The following is a 20,555-nucleotide window of genomic DNA, read 5'->3' on the forward strand; positions in this document are numbered from 1 at the left end:
CCATTTTAAGCACGTATTCTTGAGTGAAGACCCATGGATGTTACTCGTTTCTTTTACTATGTATAGAATAGTAAGTCCGAATAGCGAAAAAATATTAAAAGGCTAAAAATCCTTTGCTATTTGTAGCCTTCATTGTAATGGTAAATTATGAGTTCTCATGAAGGCAACTATCTCCAAATACGTTGTTTGACTTTGGTTTCGTGGCCTTTCGCTTTTTTCGTGTTTCCTGATGTAACATTTATTCTGTATCTCTGTATTACATCCGATCCTCTATTAAATGGTATTCTGCATCAGGTGACCAGTATAAAGGATAAATTTACCCTTTATGTTGCAATATTTGGTGGCACCTGAGGCAAAATACATTTTATTAACTACCGTCAGTTTGCGACGTTTGTTTTACATAATAAACAAGCATGTCTACGAAAACATAAGGTAACCTAAAGAATCCTCCAGTTTACAGAGAGGCAAAAACTATTTTTCTGGTTCAGAAATCATTCGAGAAGCTTCGAAAGAAACGATTTAATATATTACTCACTTTGCTAATCTTTTTACGCAAGGAGGACCTCACATGACGGACCATTCCCACACTGGTCGTAGGCCAAAACTTTGATTTCGAACTTTTTTCCACAACTAATCCTGTAAGGTTAAAATGAACCGAGGAAACACTATTTATTTTTCTTTCTGCTTGTGGAGATCGACTTCCTTCGATGGCAGAGTATTCAACGTTGTGTCCTAAAATTTCCTACAGTACGTATGGGGGGGGGGGGGGAGGGGGGAGGGAGGGAGGGCACGGTTACACGTAGGCTAAAAATTTCCTCATATGTGTGATTGGATGGTAGGACATCCCATGAGATGAATATGCTTTTGGCTGTATTGTTCACAAAGGTGACATTTTGTGGCGGAGTCCCAGGAACTGGAATGAAGGCTTACATCTTAAACTCTTCATTTAACCCTGTCAAACTTGTAAATGTGTTTCATTTGACATAAGACTTTTATTGTTTTTAATAAAAATTGATTTACAGCGTAATACATACCTCGCTTAAGAACTAAACATCAGCATTTCTTGCCTTAATTACATCATCTTTTAAATAGTTCTTACCTTTCCACCGAAAATTGTTCCGGGACGTTTACCCACAACAAGTAACTGTATGGTGATAATTACTTTTGCAATTTTTTACAAAGCTGACGATTATTAACAATTATCCTATGTAACAGTCTACGGTTTTTATCAGACCATTTACAGACGTACACGCGAAATGGAGAAAAATCGACCATAACTGCGATTGGCGATAATTCCTTTATTGTACCCTGTACATTAAAAAAATTTCACAGATCATCACGTTTGGTATCGTAAATTGTTCCAAGGATGTTGTTACGGAACAGCAGTTATATTAACAGGCTCACTAACTGGTCCAAATCCTTTGCTATTCGCAGCCTCCACAGTAATGGTAAATTTTGAGTCCACGTTTATGCCAACGATCTCCAGATACTGTGTTGGCGCTTGTACTTCGCGACTTGTTGTTTCGTTGGGGATCTTTGATGTAATATTTACTCTGTATTTCTGTATCAAGCCCCGTCGTTTACCATCGGGTATCCTTTCCCAGGAGACCAGTACACAGGACGAATTCACTCTCACTGCGCTAATATTTGGAGGCGCCACCTTAGGCCCTGAAGCCAACCACATTTTATGTACTTAATGAGTGAGCGGGAGGGCCGGGAAGGAAGATATTTGGCTCGAGGCGGACTCTGTCCGTACGGCATTACCTCGAGCCACATATTTTTCTGGTCTGGTCTAACAAAACTCAGTCAATAAGCATTTTGTTATATGACCATTTAGTGCTGGAACTCGCACACAGAAGGGCGCCAATCGAAAATCTAGCAAAATAATCTAGAGCTAACTTGTATATTTTGTTGGAATGTTGTGGTAAACTGGCTCGAACACAGAGCGCAAACGGGAGGCATCAGGAGTCTGATCAAGAACTTTTATTCGGGTCGACCGCCGCTTTTTTCTCAATACCTAATTTAGCCTTAAATAAACGCTCTTTACTATCCTGTCGGCAGGCAAGTGGGGGCTTGCGGGAACACTAACTTTGGTAGATTAAACATCTCTCTAGAGGACTATCTCAAGCAATCTCACTAGACTTTCGAAATGAACAACAAAGTACTCGATACATCAAGCCAAGAAAACAATCGATCTTCGAGAACTAAAACCTAACCAAAAGCTCAAGTTGAGGACTTAAAGTAAGGTCGGTAGACGAACTCAAACACGACTAGTGGTGGCGATTACTGTCCGATATTAAGCCCCATTATAGCAGTCAAGGACAAATCACTTAAAAGCGGAACTACATGTGTGCACTTGTATCGCAGGACAAAACAAGGCTCACAAGACTTGCGCAAAGACCACAAGATATTCTAAAAAACATAAAAAATTCACAAACGTGTAGCCAGAACACTTCAAATGTAGTTCATAACAATTTTTTATCTTCGAGGCAGAACAAGGAAATCAGAATGCACCGTAAAGTGTAACTCACTTTATTATTTGTTTTATTTAAAAGTACACAATTTTAATCCTCTTTCTCGGAAAATGCAAAACAGCTATGTGGGTGCGGGGCCGGATGGTTTATTTTCCCAACAGGCTCAAGTCAACACGTCCCGCCTTACACTCGCTAGCTTTCACTATGGTTATCTACGGCTTAGCACGTGCGGGGCAGTGCGGATCATATGATATATGAAAAGATGTTACTTACTTCTCTCGTCTGTTTTAACCCAGAGGACCTCACTTGACGGACCATTCCCACACTGGTTGTAGGCCCGCACTTTGATTTCGTACCTTCTGTTCACAATTAATCCTGTAAGGTTGAAATGTACGTCGGGAACACTAAACACTTTTCTTTTCTCCCATGCCGGTTGACCTTCTTCTATTATCGAATATTCTACTTCATATCCGACAATTTCGTCATTTGTCTGATTCGTTGGCACAGCATCCCATGTGATAAAAATGCTCTTGTACGTTTTGTTTACCATCGTGACATTTTTTGGAGAAGTCCTGGGAACTGAAATGTAGGCTAGTTTCGGTTAACAATGAAATATTCGAGAGCAGATCCTCAGTCTTTTTCTTCTTCGTTGATGTTTTGGTGCGTCTGCGATCTTCTCAACACCAGTGGTAAAGATCACTGACGCACTGGAACACTCCCGACTTAGGACCAGCCTATCGTATCAAGTGGTCAGAAACATTACACTTGCTAAATTTATGGCAGCTTATCGAATTCGGGCGGGTCTTAAGTTTAGGCACGATCTGATGGGCCTATTTGAAATAAAGGGTTATCCTGTTTTCTTAATGAGGATATATTTGTTAAAGTAACCCCCCCCCCCCTCAAAAAAAAAAAAAAATTGATGATATCCTAAAAAGATGAGTTCCGTCTGCAAACGCTTACTTAGAGACAATATTTGTTCCGATGTTTTCTTCCGAAAAATCAGTGCGAAACATATAATGACCTTTGCATCCCTGCATACCGTAGAAGTATCAGTCTACAAATATAACATCAACGATTAACATTCACATGTCTTCATGACTAGAAGCCACAAGTTTGTATAAAGTTGATGATAAACAATTTCTTAATAAGTCTCTGAATAAGATTTTAGCTGTTACTGAAAGAAAAACACACTCATCACAAAAGCATTCATATTCATTACTTTATTTTTTATCTAAACATATTGTCACCCAAGGTAATATTGTCATGGAATTATTATTTTTACTGGGAAACTTCAAATTTTGCTCTCATAATTTGCCCGGAAAGTTTAGAAGAAAATTAAAGAGCTTACCTGATCTATCCGAAATGCAACTGTTTTTACCGTGGGAAGGTAAACACCCGTTAACCTAAAAGGCGTATAGCGAGTACATAATTATATAATTGTGATAATGGTGATGATGAACAGAAAAGAGAGATTTCGGAATACAAATCTATAATTTTTTGATAATTTACGGAGGACGGAAATGTTCTACGAAAATGCCTTGACCTGCTGCTGAATAATCTTAACTGCCACAGCAGATGCTCGAAGTGAATACAGAGCGAAATAACGTTATTTTCTCATTTTGTGAAGATCACAAATTCAGATTATACAGGCAGTGCTAACATTAAGATAAAAGCAAAGGAGTAAGCTCGGTTTGCTAAATCAATCCCACAAAAGTATGCCAACAAATCGGCAAAAAGCCTGCTTCACAAGTCAAGTAAAGATGCAAGCGCCTCAGTTATTGAAAGTTGAATCATTGATCATAAATAATGAAAGAATGGGATGGAAGGTAACCATCAAATTTCCCAGTATCTAAAAGGTTATCTCTGAAAGCTGTCCTTGATTTGCGAATTTGTTACCTCATTCGCATTAAGTCTTATCCGAACACTTTATATATTAAGTAGTGCTTGTTTATGATGCCAATGCTGAACATACTATAAAACGCTAAGTTTGCTTTCTCCTAACAATATCAAAATGTTAGAATAAATTAAAAAATCTATCAATCATGAATAAATGAATAAAATCGGGGATCAAGGGAAATGTTCTCATCAAATTGAAGTAGATGGTAGGGTTAGAAATAATGAATCTAAACTGATCGGAGAAATGACAACTTCCTTAAATATCTTTAATTACTTGACATGGAACTAACTTTGTTTTATCGATCACATTACTTACCTTCTTTATAATTGTTTTTATCTGCTGGAAAACGAAGCCCTTCGAGTAAGTAAGGAACTTATCTCTGTTGCACAAGTCTTCAAATCCACAATCATTCAATTCACACAGACCGTTAGCGTTTTCAGACCTCTGGTAGCTGTACGAGACGCAACTTGGTTCATCGTGACAAGCTTGAAGACAGTTGAACCAGTCTGTGCCGTGAAACTGTTTGAAAACATGACCGACGTTTGATACGCGGTTATTTTCTGTGACTGGATGTAATTTTCGTAATGGTGGACATGTTAAAAATACAAGGAAAACGTTAAGATAAACAAGGTTTTTTAAGAACAGCATGATTCCAAACATGAAGAGAAGACGGGGTTCTGCCCTCACGAATGAAGCGATTGAACTCTGGACAAAGTTGCAGTTTGCTTTGATGTTCGTTAAACACGAGAATGATTGACAAATCGGGCGCGAATTTTTTCTGCAATTTCATCAATGTCTTCACCTGCCATTATTCAAACTCTAACCTGTTTATCGATGAGCTTCATTTGACAAAGAACTTTAATTATTTTGATGAATATAGTTCACAGCATAACACGTAACTTACACAACAACTAAGCTTTAATATTTCTTGTCTTAATTAAATCATTCCCTTTAATGTGACCTATTTTCGAGAAATGCCTCAGAAAACTATTGATGTATTTTGATAATTACTCGTGCAAAGTTTTCAAAACTGACGATTGTTTAACAATAGCTTCTGACCGGTTAATGGCTACGTTTTGTCACCGTGTACGGTTTTTATTAAAACGATCTATATTGCATATCGCTTTTTGATAAAACTTATTTCATGGTATATCATTCTTAATGAGTATATTGGTTAGGCATTTGAATTTTTTTTCTTCTTTATTAAATTTCTTTTGACTTACAGATTAATTTCTGACGCGAGGGTGTTGTGCAGCGGAAATTACCCAGTTTATTGGTAGACCTTAGTAAACATTAATCCTTTAACTCCAAAGATCTGATTGTTAATTCTCCTCTCTGGCTGCTACACACTTCTTTGTAAATTAGTTGTGATAATTTAGTGTTAGATCAAGATAACAACTTCTACCTGATTGATTTTAGTTTTCTTAGAACCTGTTTGCAGGATAATGTTTGGATATGATAAGGAGAAGTTCAATGTTAATCACTTCTGAGAGTTAAAGGGTTAAAGCGATTAATTATTAACCAGACATCTGTGTGTTCTAAATTATAAACCAGGAACTGATTACGTGAGGTATCCAACACAATGACCCGAAAAGGCCTAACACAGTTGTAAGAATACAACGCAAAAATAACCTTTATAAACTAGAAATTGCCTAAAAAGTACAAAACGTGAACTTTAATACCTCAAGTTTATTAAAACATTACCACTTTAAAGTTCTATAGCTTAAATTGAGACATCAGTCTCCTTTATTTTAATGTTTGTGATACGAAATTAAATGTAAACTCAGCAATCGATGCTTTATCTAAGAAACTTTTGGCTGTAGGGTTTATATATGAAGTCATCTTTTAAATATCTCCAAAGGTACACTGATTCTGGAATTGAAACTAAGTGTTACTTAACATATTCAGTTTCACCTTAACAGGTTTACTGGCCGGTCCGTACCCTTTGCTAGTTGACGCCGACACTGTTATTGTGTATTCTGGATCCGCCTCTAAGTTTGTCAACAAGAGTAACCGCTTTGCTTTGTCTACTTTTTCACTCATTGTTCTCGCTCCCAGCTTTGATCGGGTATAATTCACTCTGTAACTTATGATTGTCCCATCTCGTTTACCATTTGGTACTCTATCCCAACTGACCAATATGCTTGTTGAGTTCTTTCTCTCAGCTGATAAATTTTGAGGTGCTGCTTTGGGTCCTTAAATGTATAGAAACAGAGGCATCAGAATGTAACGCAATTGATCAGTTCAGAAAGTAAGCAGGTGAGCAGGCAAGCGGTAAGTAATGGCTATGTAGGTAGATTGGTACATTGGCTGGTAATACTTAAGTATTATCGTCATTCGCTCTGACGAAAGGTTAGCGCTCGAAACGCCAGCTTTGAAACTCTTTACGGTGGCCAATTTACGTTATCAACTCAGTTGATAATAACAAATTACCATGTTATACTCTCCCACAGACACAGCACCACAGTTTCTTCAGGAAGAAGCCTCCTTTATTCACTAGTGAGTAGGTAGGTTGCCGGTTTGTGAGCATGGAAGTCGGTGTTAAGTACTTACTTAGAAAGGTGGGCCAGTCGTTAGATAGGAAGGTTGGTGGGTACATAGGCGGACGAGTAGATGGGGGAGTGGGTATATAAGTGGGTGGGGGTGGGGGTGGGAAGGAAGCAGAGAGGGACAGTAGGTGGGTAGGCGACCATAGGTGGGTAAGCAGGGAGGCAGGTGAGTGGGTAGGAACATAGAGACGTAGATAGGTTGGTAGGTGGCTAAGATGCGACAGGAAGGCAAGTAAATGAATAGATAAGAAGGTAGGTAGAGAAGGAATGTTTAGGTAGGTAGATAGGTAGGGAGGTCGGTAGTTAGTTTCAACTTCTCATTATGTGATGGAACGCAGCTCTTCAGTCAGAGCTATCCTCCTCCTGCAACGCTTGTTTCGAAAGTACATTTGCAGAAAGCAGAGAAAAGAAGGGGTAAACATTTAGATAGAAAGGATGGTAGGCAGGTAGCTTGGGGGTAGGTATGCAGTTAGATAGCGAACAGCAACAGAGATTGATACAATGTAAAACATCATGTTAAAACTTACTGTCTTCGTCTGTCTTTGCTGAAAGCATCGCGCTGGAAGGACCATCCCCACATTGATTGAATGCTAACACTGTTATGTTGTACCTTCTGTGTATTTTTAATCCTGTAAGGTTGATATAAACCGTGGAAGCTGTAACCTCACTCCCATGAATGTCCTTCTTACCGGACTTTAAGGAGTAAATCACTTTATATTCTGGGATCAGTTCGAGATTCTGATTGGTTGGTACAACATCCCACGTGATGAAAAGACTGGTTATCGTCTTGTTCACCTCTTTAACATTTTGAGGCGGAATCGTGGGAACTGAAATGGAGACATAGTTCTATTAGCATTATAATTTCTCAAGTCTAAAGTAAATTACCATCAAGTGTAAAAATTGATCTTCGCAGCTGAGCTGGATACTAAAAAAATCTGTTAGAAAAAAAGCCTGCAAAAATACAGGTTTCAACGGAATTCAAACCCGCACCTCTCAGGTTCTAGTTGGATGCTAAAATTTGTCTTGCTTCATTTGTGTGGCTTTGGTGTTTAGTTGATAGTAGCGGCCCAACTATCCTACAAACTTACCACGTAGTCCTCTAACTTTGCAAGTGGCTTATTTGGCCGGCAACCGATAGAATGAGCGATTTATTGCTTTAACAAAAATGGGAAAATTTTTAATTGTCTATGAGTTTATCGGAGCGATATATTTTGACCAATCAGGGCACCCGTAGTTTTTAAGCTATTTCATAATTGACGGTGTTTTTACACAGCCTTCCCTTTATGCGCTGCGGTCATATTTCCGACAAGGTAATGAAGGTGTCAGTCTTCAAAAAGCGTTTGCTTCGGATTCGTAATAGGTCTGGAAAATGAGGCTGGTTTAATCAGATCAAACATAAAGTTAAAACTAGCTTTTAGTAGTAATTAACCAACAACTCAATATTTTTCTAGCCTTCAATTCTGTAAATTGCATGGCGAGTTTTTAAGAGAATTAAATTGGTCACCTGAGTCATTCAGTGCGCAGATGTTTTCCTTCTGTGAAGCGGCACACTCGTCAGTCTGCGGGATATAGGTTTTAGATTAAAAGAACATCGAAAATTAGACATAGGTGAGATAAAGCTTTTCAAATAACGTTTGTACAAAACTACGTTTTAATAACCAATGTTTAATTTCAAGCCGATAATTATGCAAATAACTTTTTGAGTAATCTCCAATGTATGCGGCTCCTCCTCAAAGGATTTAGCTTAACGTCTGACTGAGCCTTCAGTAATGGTAATTTTAAAAAAATATCCAGATGATTGACAAGAATATGTTCGCTAAAAAGTCTTATCAGCTTTGTAAAAAATAAACTTCTTCAGAGAATATCGAAACAAACAATTGAAAATAAATTCTGGTTTTTCTATACACAAAATTGGATAAGAATATTTAGAGCTTAACGCAAAGGCAAGGTAAATTGACACCTGGATATCGTTTGAACATTTTTGAACAAATGATAATTAACATGACTAAGACAAGGCATGTGAAAAAGCCGATATATTCTATTAGCTAACGCTTCCGACAGCCGTGATAAACAATTTAGGCAAACTTTCAAACAGAAAACTCAAGAGCAAAAGCACCGAGCGGACGTATTTCTCTGCAATTTTATGTAATATAAACATTGGTTTAACTGATCAAATAAAACTTAAGCCAGCAAATAATGAAATTAATACATAGATTGAAGAAGGAAGGGTGTCTATAAAACTTCTTAGATTTAAAACGCTTCCTGGAGAAAATAAAGGGGATTTTTGTTTAGAAGAAACGTATTAAAAGTGCATGGAAATTAGCAGAAAGACAAACATGTTTGCACTCCTAAAATGAAGAATTAAAAGAGGAAGTCTTTATTTCTGGTAGAAAAAAACCGAAGTAGATGGAAAATAGGTTTCGTGCTTGAGATACCCATGATCCCATGAGCTTTCGTAGAATGTAAAATTATTTTGACCAACAAACAGAAATGTCCCCGGCTTTAGCTGCCTCATAGAAAATCGAATTCAAGATAAATAAAATTAAACCTGTGATTGTATTTGCTTGCTAAAATTAAAGCTAGTTTGAGCTGCGAACTGCAACAAATGACGTCGACTACTACATCAGAATTACAACCTTGTTTTACTTAATACAGCACTCACTTTACTCGTCCTTATCTGCTGAAACACAAATCCTGGAGAGTAAACGATAGACCCTTCTCTGTAGCAAAAGTCTTCAACTCCACAGTCATTCAATTCACACAGACCGTTGGCTTCTGCCGATCTCTGGTAGTTGTACGAGATGCACCTTGGATCATCATGACAGGTTTGTAGACAGTTGAACCAGTCTGTTGCAGTAAAGGCTTGAAAAACACGGTCGGTTAAAACATGGTCGTTCTGTGTGATGGGCTGAATTGCAAATATCAGTTTGTGCTGAGCAAAAACCAAAACCAACTTGAGAAATACCAAGTATTTGAGCATGACGATATGAATGATATTCTTCTCACGTTATTAATGACAGAGAGCATCAGATATTTAGGGAATTACCATAAGTGACAGCTCTTAAAAGCTCAAATTAATTGGCCAATGTCTTTTTTCTGAAGTCAACTCATTTTGTTTACGTTTTAACGCTTCTAAATATTATTTTTCATCCCACTTCAAATAATTCACTCTCGTCTCCAGAAACTTAATACACCGCAAAGATATTAAAAATCGCAGCAGGTGATCTCCAAATTTTCTATTTTAAAAAAAAATTGCTCAAACGCAAAGACAAGTGACTCATATAAATAATTGCTTTTACCTCTTTCAGAATTTAAGCCGAACTTTTGTTATCGAAAGCGCATTTGCACTTCAAGTCCGACCATATTTTACGATAGGAAATAAATTACGAACGCCTTCACTGGAATTCATCCCCACTGATGAGATAACAAAATCACTGGAAAAGCTTGATTCTTGCAGACGTGACAAAAAAGCATCTGCTCAGATTGTTTACCTCATGATCTCCGCTTTGACATCCATAAACTCCCATATCATAGGGTTTACCCCGCGAGTGGGCAAGGTTTAATGAATATTGTGGTTGATTGACTACCCGTTCGAGCAGTTTAGGCTCAATTTGCCCGCTTCGAACCCGCGATGTGGAAAAATGCTTGAACGAATAAAGGTTTTGCGGGAGTTTAGCACAAAAAAGTGACCAACACTTCCATATAAACAGGCAACAAAGTTGTCCCCTGAAATATGATAACTTCAACCTACGTTCATGCACTGCGAAGATGATTTTTTTATGTCTCATGATCAACTGTGAGGATAAGTTGAATGAAATGCATAGCTACTTGGTACCACTTGTAACCACATTAATACTCTGTGATTTGCTTTGGAAATAGAGTTTGTTTTGAAAATTGAAAGTAATGCGATGGGAATTTAAAGGATTCTTTGTAATAAAACAAATAGAAAAGCCTTGACTGTGCTCTGTATTGTTGAAAAGAACGCAGGATGCGGTTAGAGCACGAAAGAAGTGTAGTGAGGAACACGAGACGTGGTCGAGTGTTTCTCCCCACTTCTTGAATGTTTCACAACAAAACATGGAACAGTTAGGGCTTCTCTATTTGTTATTTGTTATACATTTCTAAGATCAAATGACTAAATATCTTTATTGCGCCTTTAATCTTTCCTATTTCCTTTTTTTGTTTATGCTGCTCCCTTTCTCTCTTGGTTCCCCCTGGCCCCCTCCCTCCTTTCGTTTCTTCCATTCATTCTAGAGGGGATACGAGAGACCGAAAAGTGGGAAGTGGGATACTCGAGAGGGAGGGCACGAATTAACAACGTTATATTTTTTTGACAGCGAAATTGCCGTCGGGGATCTACCCTTTGGAAAGGAAGGAAATGATTTTTATTTATGGTTGAATCATGACTATTCGATGAAAAGACGTATTGACGACGAAATTATGATGTCAGCCAAAGATTCAACCTCGTTCCGCGGGTCCTCTCTCTTCCACCCTCTCTCTTGAGGGAACGATGTCGCCAAATATTTTAATGACTTAGAACTAGTGATTAAGCGTAGTCATTTTGGATTCTGGTCACTCGTAGACATTCGTGGTCACTCGTAGTTACTCGCAGTCACTCGTAGTCACTCTTTGTCATTCGTGGTCACTCGTGGTCACTCGCGGTCACTCGTGTGTTCGTTTAGAAATACAACGAGGTCTTGCTTATTGATTTTCACATCGTAGTTGTGGAGTATTTGACAAGTATTTGAATGCGTGACGAAAGCATGAGTAAGGGTGACCAAGCTTAGATGAGAAATCTTTGACCAAATGTTAATTAGTTGCCTGCAATAAACTTGGCTTACTTCTTGCACTTGAGCGCTGTGCCACTAAATCTTAATCAGACTCCAAAAGAAAGTGTTTCAATGTTTTTTCCTGAGTGGATGCGTGTGCGACAGAGATGAGGTACTTATCTACTCATCCGGCTTTGTTTTTCAACAGATAAGAAAAATTAAGGTAAGTATTAATTGGTTGCATGTTCATTTCAATTGCGGTTAAGTTGGGCGCCTTTATTATGATGAAGCAACAAAGAATTTCAGGGAAGGAAAACTGCAATAGGAAATGAAAGTCCTGAGTTTGGATGCGTAGATGTATGTGAGGCATTAAAAGTAAACTTACATTTTATCCCAGCTAAGACACATGTTATTGCGGTGGCACAATGCCGTATGCTCTTGTCTCTGCTTTCCTTGTGATTCAGTCTTTTAGTTTTCAAAATCCCTATTACAATATTCGAAAATTAATATCAGTAGTTTAGGGATGTGCATTGTCTATTTGAGAAGAAAAGCAAAAGGAAGGGCAAATAAAATAAAATAAAGCGCTGAAAAATTAAAATAAAAACGCAAGCGGTCTCTTCTATTAAAATTTTTGACAAAACTTTAAGTAAAACAGCAATGGTTTCTTTCGATTTCGTATATTGGCTGAAGATGACTTCTCTGTGATTATAAAACGTATTTCTTGAACTCAAGTGAACAAAGCCTTTTCATTTAATCGATCGACAGTTGTCCAAAGGTGATTTGAATGTCAAACACACTGGAGTAAGCGTTCAGGGGTCAAAGAAGTTAACTACAGCCACAACACGCACTAAGGATAACACAAGACTGACGCTGAGACCCAATAATTTAGATGATTAAGTAGCACCTGGCCCTATACTCCCAACAGAATGAAAAGAAAAGCAAAATAATCACTTGAGCAATTCAGTGATAGTTCTAATATGACTTTGAAGTAGAGGAACATTTTGCCAGCGTTGTAAAATTTAGTGTTTCACATAACCCACGAGGAGGGCATGTTTTCTGGCGGGCGAGTGATAAATGTTCTGATTGATTACATTATTGACAGAGGCAGCCATAGTGAATTTGTAAGATCGAAAAAAACCTGACGCGCTTCAAAGAGGTGTACAACGAAGAGAAAAATAGGCGGGAGGTGTAAGAATTACAAACAAGTGTGAGGGCATAAGGTGATTTGTTCGCTCCAGGCTTTCCCCGATCTAAGTAACTATACATGGTAGCTACAAAACTCAATCGGAATGGTAAGCACTCGCTCGCCGAGAATAAAGGCCTGCAATACAGTCTATATTTTCCGACCATTGTGCTTCCAACTAGTGACATCAGAGGATAATGAATTCCACCCAAACCATCCCAAATGTAACCACTGACATGAATTGTGCAATCAAAGGAATGGACTTTGATTAGAATTTACAGGGTACTGTCCGAAGAGGAATTCTTTATTTGTGTAGCAGTAGCGGTAGTAACCAAATGTAAATCGTCGTGTATTACACAGTATTGTAATTCGTGTACCCAATGCATCATTTAAGAATCAATGAAAGAAAATAATTATTCTTAACTTTTCAATCTTAGCGCAACCATGGATCTGTCTTTACCAACATGTCTGATCTTATTTATGTGGCCAAGCTGACTATTACCAAAACGTACCTTAAGACAAACAAAACCAAGCGCAAAAGATGACTAAATGTGACAATAAACTTCCATTTTGAGCACGCATTCCTGAGTGAAGACCCATGGATATTACTCGTTTCTTTTACTATGTATAGAATAGTAAGTCCGAATAGCGAAAAAAATATTAAAAGGCTAAAAATCCTTTGCCATTTGCAGCCTTCATTGTAATGGTAAATTATGAGTTCTCGTGAAAGGCAACGATCTCCAAATACGTTGTTGGACTTTGGTTTCGTGACTTTTGGCTTTTTTCGTGTTTCCTGATATAACATTTATTCTGTATCTCTGTGTTACAACCAATCCTCTATTAAATGGTATTCTGCATCAGGTGACCAGTATAAAGGATAAATTTACCCTTTATGTTGCAATATTTGGTGGCATCTTAGGCACCTGAGGCAAAATACATTTTATTAACTACCGTCAGTTTGCGACGTTTGTTTGACATAATAAACAAGCGTGGCTACGAAAACATAAGGTAACCTAAAGAATCCTCCAGTTTACAGAGAAGAAAAAACTATTTTCTGGTTCAGAAATCATTCGAGAAGCTTCGAAAGAAACGATTTAATATATTACTCACTTTGCTAATCTTTTTACGCAAGGAGGACCTCACTTGACGGACCATTCCCACACTGGTGGTAGGCCAAAACTTTGATTTCGAACTTTTTTGCACAACTAATCCTGTAAGGTTGAAATGAACCGAGGAAACACTATTTATTTTTCTTTCTGCTTGTGGAGATCGACTTCCTACGATGGCAGAGTATTCAACGTTTTGTCCTAAAATTTCCTACAGTACGTATGGGGGGGGGGGGAGGGGGGGGAGGGAGGGGAGGGAGGGCACGGTTACACGTAGGCTAAAAATTTCCTCATATGTGTGATTGGTTGGTAGGACATCCCATGAGATGTATATGCTTTTGGCGGTATTGTTCACAAAGGTGACATTTTGTGACGGAGTCCCAGGAACTGAAATGAAGGCTTACATCTTAAACTCTTCATTTAACCCTGTCAAACTTGTAAATGTGTTTCATTTGACATAAGACTTTTATTCGTTTTAATAAAAATTGATTTACAGCGTAATACATACCTCGCTTAAGAACTAAACATCAGCATTTCTTGCCTTAATTACATCATCTTTTAAATAGTTCTTACCTTTCCACCGAAAATTGTTCCGGGACGTTTACCCACAACAAGTAACTGTATGGTGATAATTACTTTTGCAATTTTTTACAAAGCTGACGATTATTAACCATTATCGTATGTAACAGTCTACGGTTTTTATCAGACCATTTACAGAAGTACACGTGAAATGGAGGAAAATCGACCATAACTGCCATTGGCAATAATTCCTTTATTGTACCCTGTGCATTAAAAAAATTTCACAGATCATCACGTTTGGTATCCTAAATTGTTCCAAGGATGTTGTTACGGAACAGCAGTTATATTAACAGGCTCACTGACTGGTCCAAATCCTTTGCTATTCGCAGCCTCCACAGTAATGGTAAATTTTGAGTCCACATTTATGCCAACGATCTCCAGATACTGTGTTGGCGCTTGTACTTCGCGACTTGTTGTTTCGTTGGGGATCTTTGATGTAATATTTACTCTGTATTTCTGTATCAAGCCCCGTCGTTTACCACTGGGTATCCTTTCCCAGGAGACCAGTACACAGGACGAATTCACTCTCACTGCGCTAATATTTGGAGGCGCCACCTTAGGCCCTGAAGCCAACCACATTTTATGTACTTAATGAGTGAGCGGGAGGGCCGGGAAGGAATATTTTTGGCTCGAGGTGAACTCTGTCCGTACGGCATTACCTCGAGCCACATATTATTCTGGTCTGGTCTAACAAAACTCAGTCAATAAGCATTTTGTTATATGACCATTTAGCGCTGGAACTCGCACACAGAAGGGCGCCAATTGAAAATCCAGCAAAATAATCTAGAGCTAACTTGTATATTTTGTTGGACTGTTGTGGTAAACTGGCTCGAACACAGCGTGCAAACGAGAGGCATCAAGAGTCTGATCAAGAACTTTTATTCGGGTCAACCGCCGCTTTTTTCTCAATACCTAATTTAGCCTTAAGTAAACGCTCTTTACTATCCTGTCAGTAGGCAAGTGGGGGCTTGCGGGAACACTGACTTTGGTAGATAAACATCTCTCTAGAGGACTATCTCAAGCAATTTCACTAGACTTTCGAAATGAACAACAAAGTACTCGATACATCAAGCCAAGAAAACAATCGATCTTCGAGAACTAAAACCTAACCAAAAGCTCAAGTTGAGGACTTAAAGTAAGGTCGGTAGACGAACTCAAACACGACTAATGGTGGCGATTACTGTCCGACATTAAGCCCCATTATAGCAGTCAAGGACAAATCACTTAAAAGCGGAACTATATGTGTGCACTTGTATCGCAGGACAAAACAAGGCTCACAAGACTTGCGCAAAGACTACAAGATATTCTAAAAAACATTAAAAATCACAAACGTGTAGATACCCAACACAATGATCCGAAAAGGCCTGACACAACTGTAAGAATACAACGAAGAAATACTCTTTATAAACCAGAAATTACCCAAAAAGTATAAAACGTGAATTTTGCTATCTTAAGTTTATTAAAACATTACCACTTTAAACTTCTATAGCTTAAATTAGAGACATCAGTCTCCTTTATTTTTATGTTTGTGATACGAAACATTAAAAACTCAGCAATCGACGCTTTATGTAAGAAAATTTTGGCGGTAGGGTTTATAAACGAACTGATAACCTTTAAATATCTCCAAAGTACACTGATACTGGAATTGAAACTAGCGGTACTTATGTTCCATTCACCTTAACAGGTTCACTGGCCGGTCCGTACCCTTTACTAGTTGACGCCGACACTGTTATTTCGTATTCTGAATCCGCCTCTAAGTTTGTCAACAAGAGTAACCGCTTTGCTTTGTCTACTTCTTTACTCATTCTTTTTGCTCCCTCCTTTGATCGGGTATAATTCACCCTGTAACTTATGATTGTCCCATCTCGTTTACCATTTGGTACTCTATCCCAACTGACCAATATGCTTGTTGAGTTCTTTCTCTCAGCTGATAAATTTTGGGGTGCTGCTTTGGGTCCTTAAATGTATAGAAACAGAGGCATCAGAATGTAACGCAATTGATCAGTTCAGAAAGTAAGCAGGTGAGCAGGCAAGCGGTAAGTAATGGCTATGTAGGTAGATTGGTACATTGGCTGGTAGTACCTAAGTATTATCGTCATTCGCTCTGACGAAGGGTTAGCGCTCGAAACGCCAGCTTTGAAACTCTTTACGGTGGCTAATTTACGTTACCAACTCAGTTGATAATACTAAATTACCATGTTACTCTCCCACAGACGCAGCACCACAGTTTCTTCAGGAACTTGCCTCCTTTATTCACTAGCGAGTAGGTAGGTTGCCGGTTTGTGAGCATGGAAGTCGGTGTTAAGTACTAACTTAGAAAGGTGGGCCAGTCGTTAGATAGGAAGGTTGGTGGGTACATAGGCGGACGATTAGATGGGGGAGTGGGTATATAAGTGGGTGGGGGTGGGGGTGGGAAGGAAGCAGAGAGGGACAGTAGGTGGGTAGGCGACCATAGGTGGGTAAGCAGGGAGGCAGGCGAGTCGGTAGGAACATGGAGACGTAGATAGGTTGGTAGGTAGCTGAGTTGCGACAGGATGGAAAGTAAATGAATAGATAAGAAGGTAGGTAGAGAAGGAATGGTTAGGTAGGTAGATAGGTGGGGAGGTCGGTAGTTAGGTTCAACTTCTGATCATGTGATGGAACGCAGCTCTTCAGTCAGAGCTATCCTCCTCCTGCAACGCTTGTTTCGAAAGTACATTTGCAGAAAGCAGAGAAAAGAAGGGGTAAACATTTAGATAGAAAGGATGGTAGGCAGGTAGCTTGGGGGTAGGTATGCAGTTAGATAGCGAACAGCAACAGAGATTGATACAATGTAAAACATCATGTTAAAACTTACTGTCTTCGTCTGTCTTTGCTGAAAGCATCGCGCTGGAAGGACCATCCCCACATTGATTGAATGCTAACACTGTTATGTTGTACTTTCTGTGTATTTTTAACCCTGTAAGGTTGATATAAACCGTGGAAGCTGTAACCTCACTCCCATGAATGTCCTTCTTACCGGACTTTAAGGAGTAAATCACTTTATATTCTGGGATCAGTTCGAGATTCTGATTGGTTGGTACAACATCCCACGTGATGAAAAGACTGGTTATCGTCTTGTTCACCTCTTTAACATTTTGAGGCGGAATCGTGGGAACTGAAATGGAGACATAGTTCTATTAGCATTATAATTTCTAAAGTCTAAAGTGTCAAGTGTAAAAATTGATCTTCGCAGCTGAGCTGGATACTAAGAAAATCTGTTAGAAAAAAAGCCTGCAAAAATACAGGTTTCAACGGAATTCAAACCCGCACCTCTCAGGTTCTTGTTGGATGCTAAAATTTGTCTTGCTTCATTTGTGTGGCTTTGGTGTTTAGTTGATAGTAGCGGCCCAACTATCCTACAAACTTACCACGTAGTCTTCTAACTTTGCAAGTGGTTTATTTGGCCGGCAACCGATAGAAAGAGCGATTTATTGCTTTAGCAAAAATGGGAAAATTTTTAATTGTCTATGAGTTTATCGGAGCGATATATTTTGACCAATCAGGGCGCCCGTAGTTTTTAAGCTATTTCATAATTGACAGTGTTTTTACACAGCCTTCCCTTTATGCGCTGCGGTCATATTTCCGACAAGGTATGAGGGTGTCAGTCCTCAAAAACCGTTTGCTTCGGATTCGTAATAGGTCTGGAAAATGAGGCTGGTTTAATCAGATCAAACATAAAGTTAAAACTAGCTTTTAGCAGTAATTAACCAACAACTGACTATTTTTCTAGCCTTCAATTATGTAAATTGCATGGCGAGTTTTTAAGAGAATTAAATTGGTCACCTGAGTCATTCAATGCGCAGATGTTTTCCTTCTCTGAAGCGGCACACTCGTCAGTCTGCGGGATATAAGTTTTAGATTAAAAGAACATCAAAAATTAGACATAGGTGAGATAAAGCTTTTCAAATAAACGCTTGTACAAAACTACGTTTTAATAACCAATGTTTAATTTCAAGCCGATAATTATGCAAATAACTTTTTGAGTAATCTCCAATATATGCGGCTCCTCTTCATATGATTTAGCTTAGCGTCTGACTGAGCCTTCAGTAATGGTAATGTTAAAAAAGTATCCAGATGATTGACAAGAATATGTTCGCTAAAAAGTCTTTGTTTATCAGCTTTGTAAAAAAAACTTCTTCAGAGAATATCGAAACAAAAAATTGAAAATAAATTCTGGTTTTTCTATACACAAAATTGGATAAGAATATTTAGAGCTTAACGCAAAGACAAGGCAAATTGACACCTGGATATCGTTTGAACATGTTTGAACAAATGATAATTAACATGACTAAGACAAGGCATGTGAAAAAGCCGATATATTCTATTAGCTAACGCTTCCGACAGCAGTGATAAACAATTTAGGCAAACTTTCAAACAGAAAACTCAAGAGCAAAAGCACCGAGCGGACGTATTTCTCTGCAATTTTATGTAATATAAACATTGGTTTAACTGATCAAATAAAACTTAAGCCAGCAAATAATGAAATTAATAGATAGATTGAAGAAGGAAGGGTGTCTATAAAACGTCTTAGATTTAAAACGCTTCCTGGAGAAAATAAAGGGGATTTTTGTTTAGAAGAAGCGTATTAAAAGTGCATGGAAATTAGCAGAAAGACAAACATGTTTGCATTCCTAAAATGAAGAATTAAAAGAGGAAGTCTTTATTTCTGGTAGAAAAAAACCGAAGTGGTTGGAAAATAGGTTTCGTGTTTGAGATACCCATGATCCCATGAGCTTTCGTAGAATGTGAAATTATTTTGACTAACAAATAGTAACGTCCCTGGCTTTAGCAGCCTCACAGAAAATTGAATTCAAAATAAATAAAATTAAACCTGTGACTGTACTTGCTGGCTAAAATGAAAGCTAGTTTGAGCTTTGAACTGCAACAAATGAAGTCGACTACTACATCAGAATTACAACCTTACTTAATATTTACTTAATACAGCACTCACTTTACTCGTCCTTATCTGCTGAAACACAAATCCTGGGGAGTGAAAGAGAGACCCTTCTCTGTCGCAAAAGTCTTCAACTCCACAGTCATTCAATTCACACAGACCGTTGGCTTCTGCCGATCTCTGGTAGTTGTACGAGAAGCATCTTGGATCATCATGGCAGGTTTGTAGACAGTTGAACCAGTCTGTTGCAGTAAAGGCTTGAAAAACATGGCCGGCTAAAACATGGTTGTTCTTTGTGGTGGGCTGAATTGCAAATATCAGTTTGTGCTGAACAAAAACTAAAACCAACTTGAGAAATACCAAGTATTTGAGCATGACGATATGAATGATATTCTTCTCACGTTATTAATGACAGAGAGCATCAGATATTTAGGGAAATTACCATAAGTGACAGCTCTTAAAAGCTCAAATTAGAAGACAAGTGACACATATAAATAATTGCTCTCACCTCTTTCAGAATTTAAGCCGAACTTTTGTTATCGAAAGCGCATTTACACTTCAAGTCCGATCATATTTTACGATGGGAAATAAATTATGAACGCCTTCACTGGAATTCATTCCCACTGATGAGATAACAAAAGCATTGGAAAAGTTGATTCTTGCGGACGTGACAAAAAGGCATCTGCTCAGATTGTTTACCTCATGATCTCCGCTTTGACATCCGTAAACTCCCATATCATAGGGTTTACCCCGCGAGTGAGCAAGGTTTAATGAATATTGTGGTTGATTGACTACCCGTTCGAGCAGTTTAGGCTCGATTTGCCCGCTTCGAACCCGCGATGTGGAAAAATGCTAGAACGAATAAAGGTTTTGCGGGAGTTTTAGCACAAAAAAGTGACCAACACTTCCATATAAACAGGCAACAAAGTTGTCCCCTGAAATATGATAACTTCAACCTACGTTCATGCGCTGTGAAGATGATTTTTTATGCCTCATGATCAACTGTGGGGATAAGTTGAATGAAATGCATAGCTACTTGGTACCACTGGTAACCACATTAATACTCTGTGATTTGCTTTGGAA

General features: G+C 38.4%; 2 protein-coding genes across 3 annotated transcripts; both read right to left on the reverse strand.

Moving 5' to 3' along the window:
- Positions 1 to 1,283: 1,283 nt before the first annotated feature.
- LOC131785406 (protein sidekick-1-like) lies at positions 1,284 to 19,863 on the reverse strand. Of its 2 annotated transcripts, XM_066164316.1 has the most exons (8): positions 19,530 to 19,863; positions 18,362 to 18,416; positions 17,394 to 17,693; positions 16,234 to 16,514; positions 4,687 to 4,890; positions 3,823 to 3,877; positions 2,748 to 3,053; positions 1,284 to 1,668 (listed from the first exon to the last, which is right to left on the reverse strand). In XM_066164316.1, the coding sequence occupies exons 1-8, from the start codon at positions 19,845 to 19,847 to the stop codon at positions 1,373 to 1,375; spliced, it is 1,815 nt and encodes a 604-aa protein (XP_066020413.1). In that variant the 5' UTR covers positions 19,848 to 19,863; the 3' UTR covers positions 1,284 to 1,372. The 2 variants fall into 2 exon arrangements, with proteins under 2 accessions (XP_066020413.1, XP_066020414.1); XM_066164317.1 differs by lacking the exon at positions 2,748 to 3,053.
- On the reverse strand, positions 6,110 to 9,911 carry LOC136279890 (receptor-type tyrosine-protein phosphatase S-like). Its single transcript, XM_066164319.1, has 4 exons — positions 9,583 to 9,911; positions 8,425 to 8,479; positions 7,448 to 7,747; positions 6,110 to 6,566 (listed from the first exon to the last, which is right to left on the reverse strand). The coding sequence occupies exons 1-4, from the start codon at positions 9,898 to 9,900 to the stop codon at positions 6,256 to 6,258; spliced, it is 984 nt and encodes a 327-aa protein (XP_066020416.1). The 5' UTR covers positions 9,901 to 9,911; the 3' UTR covers positions 6,110 to 6,255.
- Positions 19,864 to 20,555: the final 692 nt, after the last annotated feature.

This window comes from Pocillopora verrucosa, chromosome 3, assembly GCF_036669915.1.
Source record: "Pocillopora verrucosa isolate sample1 chromosome 3, ASM3666991v2, whole genome shotgun sequence".
Taxonomy (NCBI): domain Eukaryota; kingdom Metazoa; phylum Cnidaria; class Anthozoa; order Scleractinia; family Pocilloporidae; genus Pocillopora; species Pocillopora verrucosa.

What these genes read in the sequence shown, in the direction of transcription:
- LOC136279890 (XM_066164319.1), bottom strand. Translation starts at nt 9,900, where the DNA reads ATGCTCAAATACTTGGTATTTCTCAAGTTGGTTTTGGTTTTTGCTCAG. An exon ending in CTGCGCACTGAATGACTCAG is followed by an intron (nt 7,748 to 8,424) that starts GTGACCAATTTA and finishes TCTCCATTTCAG; the next exon opens with TTCCCACGATTCCGCCTCAA. An exon ending in AGCAAAGACAGACGAAGACA is followed by an intron (nt 6,567 to 7,447) that starts GTAAGTTTTAAC and finishes TATACATTTAAG; the next exon opens with GACCCAAAGCAGCACCTCAA.
- LOC131785406 (XM_066164316.1), bottom strand. Translation starts at nt 19,847, where the DNA reads ATGCTCAAATACTTGGTATTTCTCAAGTTGGTTTTAGTTTTTGTTCAG. An exon ending in AGCAGATAAGGACGAGTAAA is followed by an intron (nt 18,417 to 19,529) that starts GTGAGTGCTGTA and finishes TATATCCCGCAG; the next exon opens with ACTGACGAGTGTGCCGCTTC. An exon ending in GGTTAAAACAGACGAGAGAA is followed by an intron (nt 1,669 to 2,747) that starts GTAAGTAACATC and finishes GGTTGGCTTCAG; the next exon opens with GGCCTAAGGTGGCGCCTCCA.